At 45.9% G+C, this 19,436-nt stretch overlaps 1 protein-coding gene across 10 annotated transcripts in view; it reads right to left on the bottom strand.

Moving 5' to 3' along the window:
* MYLK (myosin light chain kinase) overlaps positions 1 to 19,436 on the bottom strand; it is a 268,735-nt gene that overhangs the window by 125,848 nt on the left and 123,451 nt on the right. For 9 of the 10 annotated variants that reach the window (XM_073804157.1, XM_073804152.1, XM_073804155.1 and 6 more), the window contains one exon: positions 7,367 to 7,574. The exons of the other annotated variant lie outside the window; for it this stretch is intronic. In XM_073804157.1, coding sequence (XP_073660258.1) covers positions 7,367 to 7,574 — 208 coding nt within the window. The remainder of the gene's footprint in view (positions 1 to 7,366; positions 7,575 to 19,436) is intronic. 10 annotated transcript variants of the gene reach the window in all.

Genomic DNA, 19,436 nt, shown 5'->3' with positions numbered 1-19,436 from the left:
TCTGCAGAGACAAAATAGCTGTTTTCCTTAGAGTCTTCTTTCTGAGGCCAAGGAGCACAGGCATGCCAGCTCACTTCTCAAGAGTCACTTTCCACTGTGATTCCCTCCCGAAACACCAAGCCAAGTAGCAGGTATTCCCTTCAGTACTTAAGTCATAAAGACTGATCTTGTGTCAATTTATCAGGAAGGAAACCAAGAGAAATTTACCTCTGGTTTGAGCCGCTCCCCGCTTGTGGGTCTGATGTGGTAGGAGTCATCTGGCTGTGGCTACTGTACAGGTGTCTGATCAGAAGCCACCCAGTGAGCAAGTGCAGCATAGGGGAAGGTTATTTTAAGCATGGTTCTGGAGAAAGTCATTGTACTAATAAGCAACCCATTTTTGTTGGGGATCATGCAGAGTGATGGTGTATCAAAGACTAATGGAACACATGAAAAATCTGTGATCGTAATACTTGTAGTAAACCCATGTGTTCAGAAAAATAAAGGTAAAGTTAAAAAGATTCATGAAGCAAAGCAAGCACATAGTAGGTCTGTCCCTCAAGCTGTGGCTAAGAGCAGCAGTTCATCTGGAGAGCTACATGCCGTAGGAAAATGGAAAAGCAACAATTCAGGGCAGAATCGTCCACTCATACTCTGGAACGGATATGACTCTAAAAACCGCCTCGCCTCGTGCTCCAGACCTCCCACAGGCTCCTCCCAATCTGTCCTTCAGCTTTATTTCCCACTACTCTCTGCTCCTGCCCGTCTACTCACCCCACCCTCCACCCCAGGCCCTAACTCTTAACCACTTTCCTCTCATCCCCAGCATCAGAATCATAATCTGCCATCCCAATCTCACTCGCTCTGTCCGGGCTAGCCAAGCCCCGCCTCCTCCAAGAAGATACCGCAGACCATTTCAGCCTCCAGATGTCTCGTCCTCCTCTACGTTTACAGAGCGGAAGCGCCAATCATTTGGCAAACAAACCTGTGCTGCCTTGGGGTTGTGCTTTTACTTAGCTTTTAATGTGTCTACGTCTTAGCTGACCAACCAGGTTCTTGCAGAAAGGACCTGACAAAGCATTCATCTCCCACACGGCACCGCACAAAGCCAGCACTTCCTAAATGCAGCCTAATGTTGTTGCTTAATTGCAACATAACAATGAAATATGAGGTCAAGAAAGTCTCTTGAGAGCAATAACCAAGTCTTGCTGCTCTTAGATCCCAGCACAAAGTTAGCATATGCAATGAGGTCTGATGAATGAAGAAGAGGCTAGAACTACAAGCAACTGGGAAAGGTCTGGGGGTGGAGATGGGAGAAATGGGTAGAGGAGTTAGAGATGGGAAGAAAAGATGGCAGCTGGGCCAGCCAGGGGTACTGGCGTGTATTTTGGAGGGAAAAAGAGGCAAAGTGAAACTGGAAGGTGAAAACAAAAGAGGGAAGGGAGAAGGAGATTTGGAAGGCATGCTTCCAGAACAGAATGGGACCAAGTCATTTGTCATCTAACTCTTCCGTGTAGCAAATAAGTGAGGCAGTCTTGACACACAACTGTTTCACGGCAAAGAGACTGGAGGGGCAAAAAGAATAATCTTTATCTCTACCATATTTATATTTTTCCCATTGATGAGACAGAAAAGGACAAGAACTCAGAACATTTTAATATTCTGACTGGGTAAGAAAAAAAATAGGGCATATGCCCCTACAGAAAGAAGAGTCATCAGCAAGTATAACAGACTGAAAAGAGTTTATAAAGAATACAAATGGGAAATATAATTACAGATCTTTAAGAAGGTAGAAAATTTAGGTAAAAGAAGACAGTACAAAAGAAGAGGACAACAAAACAAAAGGAGAATCACGAAAGACGTTCTTGAGGAATACAATAATTTAAAACTCAGCCATTGTAAATAGACATGGGCTCAAATATATAATGTCATCAATTCAATCCAATGTGAAAATAAAGGGATCTGAGAAGTCTGACCCTGGAAAAGGGTAGTAGCAAAAGACATGGCACAGAAGCATTTCCTACAAATTCAAAATCACCAGAGAATGCTGGTGCCAGCAGCACCAGAATAGCTTGGCTAGTGGTCACTGAGGCCAGTCTTCTCCCTTAAATCCCATGACATGGGGTCACTCTCCTTTCTGCTGCCACATTCTAGGTGGCCTGCCACCTGGCTCTCTTTTGCTCGCATGGTCAGGGAGCACTTAATTCTATTGCAAAAGTGATATTTGTTACCTATTTATAGTCTCTCTTTCCCCATTGGAAGTAAACTCCAAGGGGGCAGACAGCCTGTCTGAATTGGGCCTGACACAGAGAGAAACAGAGTGGTGAACGAGGCAATGGATAGAGGGATGCACTCTTTGCTTGTGTGAGACATTCCAAGATGAGGGGACATGTCTTTGCTTTTCCACAGAGACAAAAGTGGCAGCCTCAGAACCTATCACCTACAGGGGAGGGAGCTGGGGGAAGAATCACCCAGGAATGGAGGTGAAGGAGGAGGAATTTGCATGAAGGATAGTGCACTTAATAGAGAAGAAAGAGTGATGGTCAAGGCTGGATCCAGAAAGGAGGGAGGAAACAGGTCTTTGACTACCCCCCACCTCCATTTATTCATTTCAAAGAAAACTCCCAAGAGGAAGGAGCCCCTGGCCGAATCTATTCCCCAGCGAACACATATTCACTATTTTTAAAGTTATTTTTTCAGTTGTTCATTGCACTCTTAGGTGGAGTCGTTAATGGCTTGGAATTTATTTTTCAGAGATGAAAATAAACTTTATCCACTTCCTCTGAAACTATCGCTCTCCACTCTCTTGCTACTCTTCTTCCCCTAGATAAGCCCTTATTTCTCAACATCATCTTTAAAGCTTTACTCACTGCCCAGTGCACCAGACATGTTGATCATGACTAGAGTAACCATGCAATTTATTATCCAAACTGGGACTCTTTTGAAAGTCAAAGGAGGCTCTATTTATAATTACATTGGTAGAGCAGGCATGCTGGGATGAATGGTCACCCTAAGGACACTTGCTGTGACCATGGGTCTGCAAAAGGGCAACCACTTGCCCAAACGCTCACATTTGAGAATCATTTGTACTAGGAAAAATATATCACATCTGTAACTGAATCCTTCCTTGCTACTCCAAGTGTGACCTGTGGACCAGCAGCACGGGCACCCCCAGGGGCTGGTTAGAAGTGCAGACACTTGGGCCCTACTCTAGGCCTACAGAACCAGAATCTGCATTTTAACAAGATTCCCCCAGGTGATTTGGGTGCCCTTGCATTTGCATTAAACAAGCCTATAAGGTGAGTATGAGCCATCCTGAGGCCCCGATCACCTCTGGGCCTCCAGTTTGGCCTTCCCCGGGTTCCTGAGCTCATGGCCTTAAAATTAACCCTCTATTACTTGAAATGACTTAAGTGACTCTCTGGTCCCTGAAACACAAAGGATCTTCTCAAAGTCAGACCACCACGTCTCGGGTAAATCTCTCATTTCAGCCCCACCCCTCACTCCACCCCACGGCCCTAGGTTCACTCTGTGGATGTGATTGCCCAGGACAACCTGCCACCTTGTTCCTACACGTGGGCTTCTCTTTTTTCTCCGTGTAAGCCTTGTTTATCCCTATTCAAGCTTCTAGAGCTGTGCTGTCCAGTACAGTAGGCATTCGTCACCTGTAGTTATTGAGCTCTTGAAATACGGCTGGTCTGAATTGAGATTGTTACCATGTAAAATACGCTGCAAATGTTGAAGAATGTAAAATATCTCAGAAATAATTTTTATATGTTGAAATGATAGTATCTTGGATATACTGGGTTTTATATACTGCGTTATATATACTGCGTTAAGTTAAAGTATTTCATTAAATTCGATTTCAACTTTAAAAAAAAATGTGGCTACTAGAAAACTTGAGATGACACATGTGGCTCACATGATACAGTCGACCCTTTAACAATGAGGGGGTCAGGGGTGCCCACCCTCCCCGCCGCTGAAAATCCATGTACAACTTAGAGTCAGCCCTCTGCACGTCCGTCGTTCCTCTGTGTCTGCGGTTCCACATTGCAGATTCAACCAACCTCAGACTGTGTAACACTGTGGTATTTACTATTAAAAAAGATCCCCATATAAGTGAACCTGCGAGGTTCAAACTCATATAGTTCAAGGGGCAATTGTATTTCTCTGGACAGTGTGGGGCTAGAGAACAGGCTGTGGCCCCTACATTATACAGAAAGCTCCCAGAAAGCAGGCACCGCGTCTCTTCCCTGCTCTGTGACCAGTCCTCTGGAGGTAGGTGAGTGTCAGGGCTGGCTACACAAAGCCTTTCCAGGGCTCAGACTAGGGCTGCACAAGGTCATGAATGGTCCTGTCATGAAGATGCTTGCCCTCAAGGAGGAGAGTGCATGCTTCTTGGCCCTGGTTACTAAAGGAAATCAGAGGAGAAAGCTTTCTCCTCTATTCTCCACACAAGGATTTCCCTCTGCAAGTAGTTCTCAGGATATTAATGCCACGTTTGAACATCCCAAGGTTACCATTTATTGAGTGCCTACTATTTGTCAGTGCCGCACTGATCTTTACACAACCCACGGGGCAGCCATTAGCATCAGTTTACGGAAAAGGAAATAAGGTTCGGAAAGGTTAATTTCCCCATAGTCAGAAATGAGTGGAGCTAAAATCCAAGACCGTTGGATAGCACTGCCTTCTAAACTTGACCATTAGGGGGTCAAAAGGCTCCATACATGAGTCATACTCTTAATTCCTGAAGCTCTGCTCTTTCCGAATAAGAAGCATAGCTAAGAAGCAAAGCACAGGGAGCTGGCGAGAAGCAGGAGGGCTGCTGGATTCCCTTTGCAAGGGTTGGGCTAGCCTGGCACCATCAACAGCTTATCCACGGCATCAGAGACCAGAGTGGATCCTCCCAGGGCTATGGTCTATGGGGTAGTCCCAAACCACCCATGGGCTGAAACTGGCCTCTGATGCAGAAGCAGAAGGTATACAGGGCCATTCACATTTAAAGGTACTGCAGCCTTTAGGTCATTCTCTACCTCCTAGGGTTAGAAGGCATAAAGCATCTTCGATGATCTCAAATTGAAACCAGAGGGGAGGGCGCAGGGCTGAGAGCCTTAGCCTTCTCTCATTTGTTATAGTTCTCCTGCCTTCTTTCTTTTCCTCTGCCCTGAGCACCATGACCTAATAAAAATTTTCCTGCTTAGTTGAGACATCAGATCTAATGTCCTCACTGATGGGAACAAAAAAAAAAAAAAAAGGTTTCGTACGAAACCTGGGTTTTATATAGCTCTCCTGTACTCCTAACCCACTCCCTTCCTTTACGATGGATCACAAAAAACAAGGGCTAGCCCAGGTTGTAGAGACCGCTGAATTCAAACCCTTTATTCTACAGAAACAGAGATCCAGAGTTTAAAGTCGCACATTGACCGGCAAAAGTAGGGACCAGAACCCTGAACCTCTGATTCCCCGTTTCCCCAGCTCCAAATAGAAAATCAGAAAAGGGGTGTTATAGACTACATTTTTGTGTCCCCACCCAAATTCATATGTTGGAGCCCTCACCCCACACAATGTCACTGTATTTGACGACAGGGCCTGTGAGGAGGTGACAAAGGTTCAGTGAGGTCCTAAGGGTGGGGCCCTTAGAAGAAGAAGAAGCGACACGAGAGTTCCCTCTCTCTACCATGTGAGGACACAGCAAGAAGGCGGCTCTCTGCAAGCCAGGAAAAGAGCCTTCACCAGAAACCAAATCCTGCTGGACTGATCTTGAACGTCCAGCTTCCAGAACTGTGAGAAAATTCATCTCTGTTATTTAAGCCATGCAGTCTGTGGTATTTTGTACTGGCAGCCTGGGTTGACTAATACAAGGGGATAAAGTAATTTTTATTTGTGGGCCTCAACTCAAAGTTTGGGCATTGAAAAGTGTATACTGTAGGGGAAAGCACAGCACCAGAACTGGCCGAGACGAGGGTCATTCAGAGAGTGACCAGGGGCCACCTTCCATGTGCAATGCCCCAGCCCACAGGTACTTGAAGGCCATTAAAAGGAATGCGTCACTCAGTTAAAGAATTTGGGGAAAGTATCCAAACTATGCATATTCTATTCTGTGAAACAGCCTGTCTGTCCTTTCATGATGCAAGCGAACAAGAAAAACACTGGCCGAGGTACACCTCGCCCCCTTCTGGAACCTTCTCTGGCACACAGTGTCCCCTGAAAACCAGGTTGGGAGGATTGTTTTCTGAGAGAGGAGAAATGAGTCTGACCCTCTGGTTTATAAGCCCTTAGAAAGGCCTGGAAGGGTGGAGGGAACCTTGCCATATTTCTGAGGGTCTGACGAACCCACATGTCCTTTTAGACATCAGGGCTTTAAGCAGCAGCCAGTGGCCTGAACTGGAAATGTTCTCGCCAGTGGAGTGCCTTCAGCATGTGGGAGATACGCCGGCAGCAAAAGGAACAGTTTTACTTATGGTCAAATGTTTTCCTGGAATTTTTAAAGTTAATAAACTTAACAGAATTTTATTTAAGTACAAAGGAAAAAGAAGGCAAAATAACTAATCAGTGTTAACACACTTGTATGTTTATCTCCTATATATTTTTCTGAGTTTTACAAAGTTGTTTATGATGGGCATGTACTACTTTATAATGATGATAATAAACATTGCTCATTCTCTAAACAGTTCAGTGTCTAGCATGTGCCAGGAAGTTTTCCAGATGCTGGAGATAACAGCAGTAAACAAGCTAAAGTCCTTCTTCTCCTAGAGCTTCCAGTTAGAGGCGGGGCTTGGGGGAGATAATCAAAGGGGAGGCAGTGACAGTCCCAGGAGAAGAATTTCGGGTGGAGTGAGAGGATGGCGAGTCCAGGGGATGAGGTGGTCAGAGAGGGTTCTCTAAGGAGGGGACGTCTGAGCAGAGACCTGAAGGAAGTGAGGGGCCGAGTCAGGGGCCGGGCTGCGGAAAGAGCTCTTCTTTACACAGGGAACGGCCGGGTGAAGGCCCTGAGGCTTTGCCCAAGGACAAGCAGAGGGCCAGTGTGACCACAGTGGAGCGAGCAGGGTGAGGAGTGGTAGGAGAAGGGTCTGGAGAGCCAGGCAGGAGCGGGATGCACTTTGTAAGGCCATGATGAGGAATCTGGTACCAGTCTCAGTGTGAGGGGAAGCGAGGGGAAGGCTGGAGCAGAAAGGGAGGTGGTGTGTAGTCTGACATTGTCCCCTGGGATGACTCCCTTGTTCCAGGGACCACATTGCCCCCATCAGACTAACAGGTCCTGAGTTCCGGGATGGGGATGCTTTCTCTTGTGCGTCCCTCTCCCAAGAGAGGGCTGAGGCAGGAGCTGCAGGCCTTGGGGAAACTGATGGCTCATTTCTCCCCAGGGCTTTCACCTCTTGGGACTCACCTTCTACCGTCAACTCCACTGTCACCTGGCGGGCACCACTACCATTGGTGGCTTCACAGGTATACTTTCCCTTGTCCTCCTCACGGACAGCATGAATCACAAGGCTGAAAGTCCCCCGGGTACCACAGTCCAGCAGGAAGCGGCCCCCACCGGCAATGGGTTGCCCGTTTCTGTGCCATGTCACTTGGGGCTCTGGGTAACCCCGGACCTTCAAGGAAAAGAAGAAAGGGTGAGAGCTTGTACATAAAGAGTACTTCCCATGTGGCAGGTATTGTTCTGGGTGCTTTACATGTATTAGCTCTTTTAATCCTCGTAACATCCCCTGCAACAAATACTATTTTCATCTCCATTTTGGAGACGAGGAGATTGAGACGCAGGGTTTTGGTAGATTTCTCGAGGTCTTGAAGGTAGCAAGTGGCCGAGTCAGGCATCCTGGCTCCACAGCCCACCACACAAGTGTCTCTCAAGCCTGGATGCATGACTAGAATCACCAGGGGGAGATTTAAAGCAATACTAGTGCCCAGGTCCGACCTTGGACCAATTAAATCAGAACCCCAGTGTGTGGGGACTGAGCATGGGGATTCTAGAGCAGTGCTTCCTACTCTAACACGTATCACTTGTTAAAAATGCAGATTCTGCTTCTATAGGTTTGGGGCAGGCCTGAGATTCTGCAGTTCAGACAAGCTCTCAGATGATGCTGAGGCTGCTGGTCCCTAGAACTCACCTTGGGTAGCAAGGTTCTAGATCTGAGCTGCCCAGTAATGGCAGCCACTAGCCACACGTGGCAGCTGAGCGCTTGAAACGTGGCGGATCCTGAGTTGCACTGTAACTGCACTGTGAATGTAAATTATACGTGGGGTTTTGAAGAGTTAGTATGAAAAGAGAATGTGAACTACCTCGATAATTTAAAAATACTGATTACATATTGAAAAGATAGTCATTTTGGTATACCGGGTTAAATAAAATATATTGTTAAAACTACTTTCACTTGTTTCTCTTTACTTTTTTAATGTGGCTACTAGGAAAGGTACAGCTACATACATGCCTTGCGTGATGTTTCTATCAGGCGGTGCTGCCCTAGACCACTCTTTCTCTACAAATAGTTAGCAGCTAACATCTGTTGAGCGCTAAGTGTTAAGCACTTTTCTAAATACTTGGCATATCTGAGCCTCACAGCAACTTGTTCAGAGAGAAGATACTTTCCCAAAGAGGGGAAAATGCAGAGAGAGACAAATTCCAGGAAATCACCTTGAGTTTCAGAGAAAGTTCCCCAAGGGCGCTGAAACCCCTGAAACTCAACAGGCCCTTTGGAATGGACTCATCTTCGGAGGAGCAGGGCTCAGACTGGCCCGTCAGTGCACAGCCTGGGACCTGAACTGGGGGATTTTAGCACTGGAAATGCACAGAAGACATCACAGAAACCTCCTGAGAGAGAAATTGCTGGCGTTACAAACAGGTTGTAACAGTAGCTTTTATCCACGGATCCACTCCAAGACAAGAGAGCAGAGATACAGATGAAGCCAACCCAAAATTCCCTGGATGACCCCAAATTACATTTACAAAGAAAGCCTTCAGTGACCCACAGCAATACTCCTCCTATACGCCCCAGCAAGGTCAGAGAGGAGGCCTTATCAGCACGTGGGAGAAAGGGGAGGGGAGGTGGCTGTGCCGTCACGCCTGGCCATTGCAGCCTCACCAAGCACGTACCCTATCTCAGGGTGATGCTGTTGAAGGGGACTACGTGCATATTATAATGCCTATTATAATATGAAACAAAGTGTCAACAGCGATTGCCTCTAGGTCTCTCTTTTCCTTTTACTTAACTGTCATTTTCTGATATTCCTGCAAATAACACCCCTGACCTTTGTAAAACAGAAAAAAAATTAAATGAAAATATGTGTTCCTTTTATATTCGTGTGCCTGTATAATGAATGTATACCACAACCATTCATTAATCTGTGGAGCCCCTCAGGGTACTTAAATCTAGAAATGGAAATTAAAGTGGTACACAAAAAACATTATGCATGTTTGAAGGCAGCAAATGCCATATCTGTATAAAACACATCACCTTGTGGCACTACCTTGGCACAAAGGTTCATGCCAAGGAATATCAGAAAATCACTGTGTTAAAGCATTCTTTTTCTCTGTGAAAGCATATTTTCAGGAAACAACTAAGGAAAGAAACTCTTTCCTACAGAAGGAAGCCCCTTGGGAGTCTGGTCCTATAGTGAATCTGCGAATCATCATCTTCTCCTCCATCCTGTCAGGCAGAGCCAGCCTCACCTCCAGATGATCAGGTGGCCTTCTGTCAGCGTCAGAGAAAGGCAGTGCAGAACCCTGGGACTGGGAGGAGATGAATCATTAACTTCACCAAAGGCGTCCTTAGCATTCCACGAGCAAGTACTCTGGCCCCCTGCAGCGGTGCCAACTCTGTGGCCACCAGGGCCTGAGGCGTCAATGTTTAACTGGGGACATTACAAGTGCTCCAGACCTCAGGGACACAGATCCCTCTTTCCCTTTCCATTTTCCTCTCATTTTCAATTTTTATTTATTTAATTTATCCTGGTTGCACCAGGTCTCAGTTGTGGCATGTGTGCTCCTTAGTTGCAGCATGCATGTGAGATCTAGTTCCCTGCCCAGGGATCGAACCCAAGTCCCCTGTGTTGGAGGGTGGGTTCTTAACCACTGCACCACCAGGGAAGTCCCTCTCATTTTCTACATACATATACATTCCCCTCCACCCCACACCAACAGATCCACCTTTGCAACACCCTTCTATATTAAAATATCCAGGGATTTTTAAACATGCTGAAATTGGTACCACTTAGAAAGCTGTGGTTTGCAATGGACTTTTGTACACCCTGCATCTGAAGCAAAGGCAGGAATTTCTATGACCTTTTTCCGCTCCAAGGTCTGAATGATTTTCAGCTCCAATTCTTATCCTCTCAATAATGAAAAACTTGTTCAACCACTACCTAACGTTACCTAAAAATTACTCAACTTCAAGTAAACTCATTTTTATTGCCGGCCCACTATCCTGGGCTCCTGGGTGGGGAAAGAAGAGAAGCCTGGACTCACACCCGTGGTTGTGTGACAGCAGCCCTGCCCTCCCTGGACGCCTTATCTGCCTTCACCACGGGCCTTCCACCAAGAAGCCACAGATGGGGGATTTCTTACAGCCCAGTCTAAGACCACAGTAAAAACCCAGTGATACTTTAGTTTTCAGAGGTCTTCCACATATAGAACCTTACTTGATTCTTGCAACACTACAAGGGAGGTGTCTTGGGTTGGGTTCCCAGGAAGCAGAACCTGAGATAGGGATTCAGGAACCCAGGTCTTAGTCAACAATCAGAGCAGCTGGGAATGGGTGTAGCAGCCTGGTGCAGGGGATCTGAGTGGGGTACCAGAAGTGTCTGTGACAGCATGCAAGGCCAATCATATTATTAAGCCCAGAGAGCAAAGGAAAGAGGCCTGGAGAAGTGGATGATTTGCCAGCAGTAAAGTGGCAGATCTGGGACCACAATTTTGGTGTCCAAGTTGAGTGGCTGTCTCTCTGTGCTTCACTGTAAATTCATTTTTTTGGTGACATAAATATTATAGAATCCAAAGCATTAATAAAGGTCTATCTCTAATAGACCCTAAGCCTCCTCTAGGCTACAGCAATATCTGCTCCCCACTTTGGGAGAAAGCCAAAGAACTCACAAAAGTCATGGCCATCCCATAAGCAAGTCTTGGGCTGTTTCCCTGGAGTAACAGGAGGACAGTGCTATAGACTGAATGTGTCTCTCCAAAGTTCATGTCGAAATCCTAACCCTTAATGTGATTATATCGGGAGATGGGGACTTCGGGGTGATTAGGTCAGAAGGGTGGAACTCTCATGAATGGGATTAGTGCCCTTACAAAAGAGATCCCAGAGAGTTCCCTCACCCCTTCTACCGTGTGAGGACAGAGTGAGAAGCTGGCCAGCTATGAACCAGGAACCGGACCTCTCCAGACACTGAATCTGCTGGTGCTTTGATTTTGGACTTCCCAGCCTCCAAACATGTGAGAAATAAATTTCTGTTGTTGAAACCACCCCACCTGTGGTATTTCTGTTATAGCAGAAATACCCCAGTGGTCTAAGATAGACAGGGATGGGTGCCATGCACATGCCCAAGACACGCCTAGGGAAGTCAGTGTGGAACAGAGAAGACAGTGTAAGAGCCAGGCCTGAGTCCTGGGTCTGACTTGTCTTCCTAGCCTCTTCAGGTTGTAATTCCTTCCTTTCATGGAAGAGAAAACAGCTCTTGATAGCTCAGGCTCCTTCCATTCCTGAAATAGTCTGGATCTAAATAGTGACCCACTTAGCTTCTGGGGGAAGATTCTTTCCTCTCCCTCCAGTCTACCCTGGGCCCCAGCCCACAGCCTTAATACTCTCTAATCCTCCATAAGGGAAAATCAAGTGACCACAAGGAAGAAGGCTTGTGAACATGAGTGGGCAGCCCTGACTTGTCACCATAATGAGTTTTTGGAAATGGCCCCAAAGAGGGTCATTCTAAGGAGAATCATATTTTTGCCACAGTAAACCACATTTAATTGGAGGTTGTGTTCTTGAACAAAAGCCTGGGATCAAGTAAATCAAGGGCATAGCTGACAATCTGTCATACAAATAAAGATATAGTAACCATAACCCCTATAATAATTTAAAATAGTAAAATTGTGCTCCAGTGCCATAAAATGTCCCCAGCGACTTTACGGCCTCAAAAGGCCTTTAAAGGAATGGGGGCTCATCCTGTGTGTGTTGGATGGTGAGGCGAAAGCTGGGCTGCAGGCGGGCAGCTGCTCACTGCCATGTCACACCAGCTGGCCGTGCTGGAGAGTTTTTCAGAACCTGGTGCTGTCTCAAGATCTACTTATGACTGAAAGTGAAACACTCTTAAGGGTACTGTCTCTTCATTTTTCTCTGATGTGTGTGAAGGGCTTGCAGTTAATTCCAGTTTGCCCAGGACAGGCTACCAGAGCATAAGCCCAGAACAAGGCCAGGTTCTCTGGCCTTCACAACCCCTACAAGACTCAGAGCAACACATCTGCCTTCTCAGCTCGGTGAGTGGTAGAAAGGGGGTGATTTTGCTGTTTTTGATGCTCTCCTGCACGTCTTTTGTTCCCGGGTGGGCCTGTCCCTGTTTGCACAATGCGAGCCCACACAGCTGCAGTGCAGAGCTGGGCAGGACATGAAACTGAGACTCTGCCCACAATGGGGACGGAGGGAGACCAAAACGAGTGAAGCCAGGATTACCCTAAGGCCAGGGTGAAAGGAGACGGCCCGGCAGGACACTGGGGAGTTGGGAAGATACACAAAGAAGACGTGAGCAGTGAGCTGAGAAGTCCTTGGGGCTGGGAACAATAGATGGAGGGGTTGTCAATAAGTATTTCTTTGAAACCTGTTGAGTAACTGAATCGACGATGGGAAAGGCTGAGCCCGAAGAATGGGAAATTAAGGAAACCTGCTGGACAGATGCCCCACCTCACCCCGCCGCAGGCTGGACAAGCTGATTCTGCAACACAACTGTCTCCGTGCTTCCTATGATTGCCGGCCTGTCTGTAGCACATCACTCTGAACCTCTTCCCCTGTTTCAAGGCAGCTTCTTCTATAATAAAGAAATTCTCCTATGATAAATGACTAGAACAGGGCTGGTGATTTAAAAAGTGAAGAATAATGGGAAGTTAATCAGTGATGCTGAGGAATGCGTGGAAGAATTCTCTGTCCCATCTCCAAGTATAAGCTCACCCAGATAATAAATGGACATGGAGGCACAGAAAGGAGAATTAAAACATTAACACCCCCAGCAAATCAGACCACAGAAAATGCCTATGAAACTTACATCATGGGTGTATTATGAGAGTGGAGAGTGAAGGGTCAGCCATGGGCATGGCATGACCGAGCTTAGCGGCCTGGGTCTGTGTCAGCAACTGGCACACGGCCCATTGGACAGGCGGAACTTAATGAAGGCTTTGAATAATCCTGTTAACCAACAGTCAAAGCCTTAAGTGAACCCACAGAACCCATCAGGAAGAGATCATACCAGCTAAAAACAGCAACTAGTGAGAGGCTTAAACTGCTGGATGCTCCCTGCCCTTAAGTTCAAGTTGTGAAACAGCGAGGACCAAAGCAGTTCCACGAAACACAAAAGCAGAATGCAGAGCATCAGTCCTCAAACTGGCCCAGAGAATGCCACCTGGGCCATCAGGGAAAGATGCTCCAGGTCTCTATCTGTGATCAGCCACTCTCACTTTCTTTTCTTTTCTTTTTTTTTTAACATTCTTTATCATATTCTTTTCCATTATGGTTTATTATAGGATATTGAATACAGTTCCCTGTGCTATACAGTAGGACCTTGTTGTTTATCCATTCTATATATAACAGTTTTTATCTGCTAATCCCAAACTCCCAATCCATCCCTCCCCCACCCCTCCTTCCACTTGGCAGCTACAAGTCTGTTCTCTAATGTCTGTGAGTCTGTTTCTGTTTCCCAGATAAGTTTGTTTGTGTCATATTTTAGATTCCACATATAAGCGATAGCATATGGTATTTGTCTTTCTCTTTCTGACTTACTTCTCTTAGTATGATAACTTCTAGGTCCACCCGTGTAGATGCAAATGGCATTATTTCATTCTTTTTATGGCTGAGTAATATTCCGTTGTGCATATGTACCACATCTTCTTTATTCATTCATCTGTCCATGGACATTTAGGTTGTCTCCATGTCTTGGGTATTTTAAATAATGCTGCTATGAACATTGTGGTGCATGTATCTTTTCAATTAGTGTTTTGTCCAGATGTATGCCCAGGAATGGGATTGCTGGATTATACGGCAACTTGATTTTTAGTTTTTTGCACTCTCACTTTCTATGGCGTTTTCTTTTCCTCTGGCCCAAGACACAGACAACCCCATATCCCTACATCTGCCAGACTGAGAACATCCTGTTTCTCCCACAGAGAGTACGAGACAGGCTATAGCTTGGCAGTCTTGGGTTATACCTCAGGCCCTTCTGAATGTTTCAAACAAAAAGCTTGATTTCCTTTTATCTAGCTCACCTTATCAATGCATGCACCTTTTTGATTCCCTTTCTTTTTTTAAAAAATTTATTTATTTAATTTATTTTATTTTTCATGTGTTGTATCCTTGTTGCTGTGCGGGCTTTCTCTAGTTGTGTGGTGAGCTGGGGCTACTCTTTGTTGCAGTGCGTGGGCTTCTCATTGCAGTGGCTTCTCTTGTTGTGGAGCACGGGCTCTAGGCATGCAGGCTTCAGTAGTTGTGGCACGTGGTCTCACTAGTTATGGCTCATGGGCTCAGTAGCTGTGGCTCACGGGCTATAGGGCGTAGGCTCAGTAGTTGTGGCACAAGGGCTTACTTACTCCACGGCATGTGGGATCTTCCCGGACCAGGACTTGAACCCATTGTCCCGTGCATTGGCAGGCAGATTCTTAGCCACTGTGCCACCAGGAAAGCCCCTGATTCCTTTTCAATGACACAAGCACCTGAAATTCTGAAGCAGTCCAACAAAGAAATAGAATTCTAAGTGTAATAGGGAAACTCTCACATTGATGTTTTCCTAGTTTTTCCAAATTCAGAGTTTTCCTATAAAAACAAGTGTTCTTCTGTTTGAACTCTAGTCCTTGTGGGATGGCTGTGGGATTCCAGCCTTACTGCAAACCTCTCTACTCAAAGCCCTGAGTTCTGCCTTTACCCCCATCATGATGGTGTCCAAGGACACGGCATCTCCAGCTGGTGAAGCTGGCCTGGGAGCTCACTCTCCAGTTTCTACTGCCAAGTTGAGATATACTCTCAGATATATTAAAATACTAATAAGAGGCGTGTGGTATCATAGAAGTTTAACAACTTAGTGCTGTGGCTTGGTTTTGTTTGATTTGCTCAGGATCTCCTGCCTACCTTTCCCAGTGTAAGCTACTCCTTTGAGGCAGCAGACTCACTCCTCTACCCACCACAGGTGGAGATGCATTAGGCAGCCGCCTCCCGGCCCAAACGCTCAGACTTCCATGATCCACGTCAGCCAATCAGAGCCCTTCCCTGCAATTTCAACCAGAATAAAGGGAGACCAAACTGTCTCTTCACAGGGACCTCAAGCTGGGAAGATGTAAGCCTGAAGCTATCTGTCCACAGCCATATTCTCCCATCCCTGCCCCCTGTTTTCTTGCCTCCACCTAAGGGAAGGAAGCCATGTGCAAAATAAGGCATCACATACACAGTGAAGAAGAAAAGAGAGGGAGGCACAGCCTGGCAGAGCTATGGCAGAGCGGGGATCCACTCAGTCATACAAGACAGTACATGTCTTTCACTCAACCCATGGAGTTGGTTTGTCCCTTGCAAACAAGAGTCCTGACTAATTCAGGAAGGTATAGGGCATCTGGAATCAGACAGACCTGTGTTGGATGCTGGCTGCACCAAGCAACAGCTGCCTGACTTTGGGCAAGTTACTTATCTGACCCTCAGTTTATACAACTGTAAGATGGGATGATATCACTATCCACTTCCATGGACAAGTTTCTGACCAAATGAGATAGCATATGTACAACAGTATATTAACAAATTCGAAAGGTTAGATCCTCTGTCTCCTCTTTTCTTCAAAGTCAGGAATTCCTTATAATAAGTTACCTTAGAATCCATTCAGCTCCCAGCTTTAACAGCAGAAAGCTGTATTTCTGCCCTAAGAAACACCACTACTTTGTGAACTTCTGGGCTTGTTGAACCTCATCTTACACAACTCGAATTCTTATAGACAACTTTGAGGCACCACGCCCTTAATTAGATAAAAATCTAACCCTTTAAACTGAAAACACCTTCTGCCTTCGCTGAACTGGCTTATTATTTTTATTTAAAGAGCAAACCCCTTTTGAAAAGTGATCATTGATTTTATGTAACATCACAAAGCACATTTCAAAACAAATATCCACTCTACAGTTTTGTCTGCACCATCATTCCACTCCTGTAATACCACGTGCAACTCTGAGACAGAGGCCATCCCCTTGATTTCTGCCTCACTGACTTATGCAGCCCTGGAATGTCAAGGGCATGGGCAAATTTCGGGAAGGAAATAAATCTGGGGTAATAAATCTGAAGTTTCTGGCCAGTCCTGGTTGGATCTGGGGAGACAGAGACATACTTCACTGGCAGAAGAGATGGAGCACAGGGCTCCTCCCCAAATAATGCACAGCCCACTTGACAACGGCGCACGACCCCTCACAACAGCACAGCCCAGATGCCACAAGACTCAAAAACTGGCCACAGATTGTACTGGGAAGGTCCCGGCCTATGAGGACTCTCAACGAATATGAGGCGATTCTGTTTAAAAGCAAAGGTGGGCCAAAGTGACCAGGGGGTCCCAACAACCTAAGAATATCTCGGCTTGGCCCCCTTGGCTTAAACGGGCTCCCCTGGCAGCCGCTGACCACCCGCTCTGCAGGCACGTCATGGCACAAAGCCTGCATTCTGCTTGGACTCGCCCAGGTGGCAGCCTGCGAGGGAGGTGGGGGAGCAGGTGGGGCTTTGGCAGCAGGACCTTGCGGGCTGCCTGCATCCGTATGGCCAGGAGGGGGTCTCTGTGATGCTGTCAGAAAATACCTGGCACGAAGGGTAGAACGCAGCTGTGTGAGTTTGCTGCTCTATGGCAGAATGTCCTCCCCAGGCCCTGCTGCTCAAAGGTACCCTGATCTGCATAGAGAATCATGCCAGATAAGGAATTGAAAGCTGCTCCCTGGGCAACGTCAGTGTCTGACTGCCCACTGGGCTGAAAAACACAATCAAACATGCTGTCTTAAACTGTTTTCACTCTCACCAAGACAGGTACACGGTCAAAATGTACATTAAGTCATTAAAAAAAAAAAAAAAAAAAGCAGGCCTCTGCTCTACCCCTCCCACCCCCAATTTCCACTTCCTTCAGGAAATCACCTTCAAGTCTTTTAGCCATTTCTTTTGGTATTTTTTTCCCTGTATTTCTAAATAACAGCCTTACACAACGACTTATTTTATTCTTTTTAATTTTAGACTTTATTTCTTAACATCTCTATATGGAATATGAGCTTTCAGCTCTCAAATCTTCCCCCACCCCCACCCCCAATAACCACATCTGAATTTTTATTAAGGCAGTGTGTTAGTGTTTGCTTCATTCTAACTTTGCTCATTGCCAAGCTACATAGTATATTACTATTACATTTTTCCTGGAGTTAATACCTGCCATACTTTTGGTTTGATTCGTTTTTTAAGAACCCAACTTCTCAAGAGAACTATAAAATTCTTCTCAGCAATGGTCAAATGCATCAGATAATGAATTCATCAGTGGCTTTTATTTTTTCTTCTTTGGAGAGAGCCCTTCTGGAATCTTCTGTCATTGTCCTCCAATCTAAACTCTATGCTGTCTAGGTCTGACACACAGTGGTCCAGGGACTTTCAGTCACCCATCCTCTTTAACCATCCACTTTGGTTAAACATGTCCCCTTCCAGTGGTTTCTTAAGGACAATTTAACCTTTCTTAAGGTTAAATTTTTAAACCTGGCATTTCCAAAAGTATCAATATTCTACTTTATACGCAACTTACAGTTTATCTAGGAAAGGAATTAGAGCAGAAAATCTCTTTCTCTTCAGAATTTTGAAGGTATTGCTTCATGGCATTTGCAGGCAATGATTCTGGCATCCAGTGTTGCTGTGAGAGGGACAACGCCAAGGCGGTCCTTCCTCTATGACCCGGTGTGTGGTGTGTGGTGTGTGGCGTGCGTGTGCATGTTTTCATTCCAAATTTTTAGAATCTTCTCTTTATCCCTGACAGTCTAGAGTTCCGTGACGATTTGCTTTGGTGTAGGTCTTAGTTCACTCGTTGTATTGGACCCTTGGTAATAGGTCTTTTCATTATTGGCAATGCATATCTTCCAATTGTGAGGAATTTTTGTGTTTTGACAGTTCTCTCTCTATTGTTTTTTACTATGTTCTCTTTACAGAATTCCCGAGTTGGATATTAGCCCTACTAGACTGACCCTTTACATTTCTCTTCTTTTCTCATTTATTTTCCCCTTCTTTTTGTTCTCTCTGGGAGACTTCCTTGACTTTCATCTTCCAGCCAGTCTACTGAAGTTAATATTTTAGCTATCATTAATTTTTTCAAAAAATCTTCTTTATCAGTTTTTCAAAACTGCTTTGAATAAACTCCTCTTCTTGTTTAATGGAAGCAACATCTTATCTCTGCGGTGAGATGAAATGTCTTCAAAGTCTTCTGTAGTCTTCTGTTCCTACTTGGTTCTTTTTCTGGTTCTTTTTGTCTCTTTCATAACAGAGGCTTCCCTTGAACAGCTGATGGTCCTTCACTGACTCTTCATGCATGTGAGTGAAGAAATTAAAATCTCTGTGCACACAAGTGGGGCCTTATCAATTTGTTGGATCTCCCAGTAGTGTGAATGGGTAAAAACTCTCAACTATCCGTATCTGTGGATCTTGTTTCTTGAGATGATCAGTTTTCACAAAGAGAAAATCTTCTGATTCCCTGCTTAAGTGGTGGTGGTTTGGACACAGTAATTAAGCCTGTCTACCAGCATTTGCGACTCTGACTGAGGGAAGGCCTTGAGGGGTCTCATCTCATACGGTGACTTTCACTTAGCCCCTTGCCCTTTCGAGTACAACACCTCACCCTGCCTGCAGCTGTGCCTTGTGCCCAGGAGTTGAGAGTTGGTCAAGTTCAGTCTGTCCTCAGAGAACCTTCGATCTTTCAGGTGGAGGGGAGGAGCAGTGGCCCGGCACATGGAGTATGGAAGGGGACTGGGGACCCTAACTGCTCCTTATTACATTTTCTTTTTTGCAGTATGCGGGCCTCTCACTGTTGTGGCCTCTCCGGTTGCGGAGCACAGGCTCCGGACGCGCAGGCTCAGCGGCCATGGCTCACGGGCCCAGCCGCTCCGCGGCATGTGGGATCTTCCTGGACCGGGGCATGAACCCGTGTCCCCTGCATCGGCAGGCGGACTCTCAACCACTGCACCACCAGGGAAGCCCACCTCCTTATTACATTTTTAACCAATCCTCCAGTTTTCA

Source organism: Tursiops truncatus, chromosome 4 (genome assembly GCF_011762595.2).
Source record: "Tursiops truncatus isolate mTurTru1 chromosome 4, mTurTru1.mat.Y, whole genome shotgun sequence".
In the NCBI taxonomy this organism is placed as follows: domain Eukaryota; kingdom Metazoa; phylum Chordata; class Mammalia; order Artiodactyla; family Delphinidae; genus Tursiops; species Tursiops truncatus.
The sequence above is the reverse complement of the archived record's forward strand: the minus strand, read 5'-3'. Positions and strand labels throughout refer to the sequence as shown.